At 46.3% G+C, this 4,116-nt stretch overlaps 1 protein-coding gene across 1 annotated transcript; it reads right to left on the bottom strand.

The window, feature by feature from the left end:
• Positions 1-1,884: 1,884 nt before the first annotated feature.
• LOC122534438 lies at positions 1,885-2,787 on the bottom strand. Its single transcript, XM_043665073.1, has one exon. The coding sequence runs from the start codon at positions 2,785-2,787 to the stop codon at positions 1,885-1,887; it is 903 nt and encodes a 300-aa protein (XP_043521008.1).
• Between the last annotated feature and the right edge of the window lie 1,329 nt (positions 2,788-4,116).

Below are 4,116 nucleotides of genomic sequence, written 5' to 3'. Positions count from 1 at the left end.
AATTTTCCAGTTTTTTGTTGAATACCCTCACGGCTTTGTCAGTCGGCAGGGTGCTAATTCGCTCAATAGCATCATCACTGAAGTTTAGGTCTATTTGCTCTCTGAATTTACGCCAGTCAGCTTTCTTTATGTTGTATCCACGGTCCGATTTCCAGTTTAGATTAGCATTATTGCATTTTCCTAGTTCAACAGTGATCAAGTTGTGGTCGCTTGTAGTGTAACTACAGTCCACTTTCCACGACTTAATACTACGAGCAAAATTTTCTGTGGAAAGTGTTAAATCAATATTTGATTGCCCACTCGCACTTATATGCGTGGGCGGGTTATTTGGCTTGTTTAGTATTGTTAGGTTGTTCTCTGATATAAATTCTTCGAGCAATGTCCCCTTTTCATTGATTCGGCCTACCACAGTGATAACTTTGCGTTCGCGTCCATCTTAATTAGGACCTTTTCTGCCGGGAAACCATTATCAGACTCTGCAGTGTGCCTAGAAAGCCCTCGAGAGGGGCCGAATATTGACAATACAGATTTATTAGTATGAACTCAGTGTTCTTTGACAGGATCTTAAAGCAATATGTGCTTATTTTCCTCTCCGACACTTAGTAGAACCTCCACCTTATCCTTGTTTATTACCGCAGCTACCCATGAGTAGCTGCAGCCTTGGGATTTTATTTTTATTAGGTTTAGAGAATTATATCCCCTTAGTTTTCCTTTATAACAGAAGGATTCCTATATACAAAGTATATCAATCCCTTTTTCTTTTGTTAAAATCTCTAGGTTAGCAGCAGCCGCTGCGGATCTTTGGGCGTTTATTTGACCTAACTTCAGTCCCATTTTATGCGACTGTTGTATAGTTCAATAAACCGCCTGTACTCAGGGCAGTCCGTGTTGTGTACCTCATGCTTTGCGTCTTTTCGTTTCGCCCTAATGCAATTAATGCATTGAGGGTTATTCTTTTTCGGGCAGTCCTTTTTAAGACGGTCATTACTGCCACAGACAATTGCTCAGGTATGCTGCATGCCTTTGCAATGTGTCCATAACCATGACACTTGTAGCATCTGGTTATGTTCATATATTCACTTACTTTCTAAGTCCTCCACATCAAAAACGCTCTTCCAGTATTCGTCAGCCTCCTGAAGAGCTTTGCTGGTAACTGTACAATCCACCCTCCTTTCATCTTTGTTTTTAAAACAATACACAAATCTGATTGTGCTTTTAAGCTCCTCAAAATCTGAGTCAGAAACAATGTCGAAGTTCTTTCTGATCAGATCTTCTTTAAGATCGCTTTCTTTGTACTCCCTTTCTATGTTGTATGTTACTACATAAGGGTTTATCTTCTTGAGCCTCTCCACTACCAGGACTATTTTATTTAATTCGCAACCCTGGATGGTCTCGACGTCCTTGTGGTTTTGGACCTCTACCACCAGGCCTTGCTTTCTCATTTGACGTACTAACGTACTTGGCTGAGTTCCCGCAGCACCGGTGCCAGGATTTTAGCCGGGATTCCATCCGGGCCCGGGGTGGTGTTTTTTCTAGCCATTCTCTTTATCGCGGCTTCTAGCTCTTCTTCTGAGATTGGCAGAATTGGAGAGTCGTCTCGCGTGTTCCGTCAAGCTGCTCTAGTTAGGTTAGGGTTCTCTTCGTTTCCACTTTTTTCGTTTGGAAAAAGTGCATCCAGAATACGGTCTAGCTGCTTCGGGTCAAGAGATTCCGTGATAGGTGCGGTCCTGGGACGGATCTTCCCTAGAACAACGCGGTAGGGGCGTCCCCATGGGTCTTGGTCGAGAGTGTCGACCAATTCCTGCCATGCTCGGGTCTTAGCTGCTGTGATGATGTTCTTCAGCTTCTCGATTGCAGCCCGATACCGCATGTGCAGAGATTCCTCTATGGTGGGGCTTCTCTTTTTCCTTCTTCGAGCTCGTTGGAACTGCCGACGGGCCTTCGTGCCTCCTTGATGTCCGCAGACCACCAGTAGACTGGCATTGTTCTACAGCGCGGCATGGCAGTGTCGCAGATTTCTGTCAATGCTTGGCGGAACCATTCGGCTTCGGTAGCCGGGTCGATTGATTCAGGAATGGCAGGCCAAGACTTCGCAGCCGCTGCGGCCATAAGTAGGTCCATGTCTAACTTCTTTAAAGCCCATCTAGGGTTTGTCAGTTGCTTGGATACGCACGGACAGGGGCGTTGGGATCTGCCTGTTATATAGCCGTCGTTTCCGGTTTCAGGAAGACGGAGGCGTATCTTAATATAAAGGTGATCGCTCAAGGTCTCGGCGTCTTCCATGACCTTCCAGTCTCGTATGTGCGCTAGCGCCGCAGGAGTAGCCCACGAGATGTCCACTATTGACTCTCCCTGCCAGCGGATACAGGTACTAGTATCTCCTGTGTTGAGCAGTCGTAGGTCCTGGCCCGCTGCCCATTCTGCGGTAGCGCTGCCCCTGGCGTCCAGCTTGGTGGCGCCCCAAAGGGTGTTCTTTGCATTGAAATCTCCAAGCACTAATATAGCCTGCGTTGGGGAGGATGTGATACTTGCGCTTATTTCATCCAATAACCTATTAAAAGATGATAACGGCCAGCTGGGGGGAGCGTATACTCCAATTATCGCTAAATTCCCCCAAACTGCCGCTACGTAGCCTCGGCCGCGTTTTAGGACCCTAGCTTGGGGAGCTACTGGGATAGGTCTATGAACAATTGCCACCAGGCCCCCTCTGTCTCCTATCCAATTTGGGTTATCAGCAATTCTGTATGGCTCTGCGACCACGGCCAGCCCAGCGTTCCATTCAGCCATTGATTGAGCTAGGATACTTAACTTTTAGTGTCCTTCGGACACTTTCCAGCTTTTTAAACACGTCGGCTATTATCTGGTCATTGTTTCTCTTTTCCTCTTTTTTGGGCTTAATTAGTACCACCTCGTTTTTTTCCTTAAGTGGTATTTTATTTCCTGTCTCCATAGCTTCGTCCTCGTGTCGCCCCTCTTTTGACGGTTCTTTGACTCGGATTTGTTCTGATTTTTGGTGCAGTCTGTTTCTAGTTTCAGGACAAATGATTCAAGAACATCGTTTATATCGGCTCCCTCGACGGAGCCTCTTTCGGCTAACGCTATTATTCTATTTTCGACCTGTTGGAAGTCATTACTTTCTTCCACAGGTAGCGTTCTTATTACCTCCTTGAAAGCCACTTCGAAATTCGGGCTTACTGGCCTTTCAAGGGGAGCCGCATCTATCTCTTCCGTGGCCGACTCGTACTCGCTGTCACTATTTTGTTTCGTCGGACCATGGTCCTCTCTTTGAGCAAATAGGAGTCTTCTTTTATCCCCAATTTGTTTACATGTCTTTGAGGGGATATGCTTCTGTATTGCTGCGTTGGGCTGTTTGAGGTGTTTATATCGATCGTTTAGACTTACTAAGAGATCGGTTTTTTCTTTGGACCAGACAGTTATCCTCTATCCTCTGCTCTTAGTAGCTCCCTCAATTATTCTCTTTTGGTTCCTAATGTTTGGGTGCCATCGGATCTCATGTGCCGCCAGTCCTCTCTTAGTTGCGTATGACTTCTCGCAGGCGCTGCATTTATATTCCAACTGGGCATTGATTGTTGGTCCTTCGCACTTTGGTATATGGTACTTACAGCCGTGTAGCCTATCAAATTCCTTTCGGCATGCAATGCACGTCCATATAATCTTCATGTTTGCATGTTGCTTGGCAACATGATCTGCAAACTGACTTTCTTTTAAAACATGTCTGCCGGACGCTTGACAACCGTGGCACCCAATTTGCCCATTCAAAGGGAGGCCACTCGTTGAGATTGCTCGTTTCCACTGGACGTGCCGGGGTCGTCAACATTGGCCCTTTGGTCCATAGCGGACATGTTCGCCACGGATGTCCCAGGGCCGGGAACATCCGTGTCCAAAGCCTCATCGTTAGATTGCATCAATGGCTATTTTGTAACTTTGAAATCATTGTGTGTTTCCAGTCGTTCCTTCTCAAGTTCATTTACATAGCCAGGTCTGCGCAGCCATCAATCCGGTAGTCGGGGATCCCCGAATAGCTGATTAATGCTTGTAGGATGTATTTTGTTATTCGAGGCACTAGGTACCTCTTGAGAGGTTGTCCGTCTCAGC

The sequence above is a fragment of the Frieseomelitta varia genome, unplaced genomic scaffold (genome assembly GCF_011392965.1).
Source record: "Frieseomelitta varia isolate USP_RPSP 00005682 unplaced genomic scaffold, Fvar_1.2 scaffold_595, whole genome shotgun sequence".
In the NCBI taxonomy this organism is placed as follows: Eukaryota; Metazoa; Arthropoda; class Insecta; order Hymenoptera; family Apidae; genus Frieseomelitta; species Frieseomelitta varia.
Note: the sequence above shows the minus strand (reverse complement) of the source record. Positions and strands in the feature narration are given on the sequence as shown.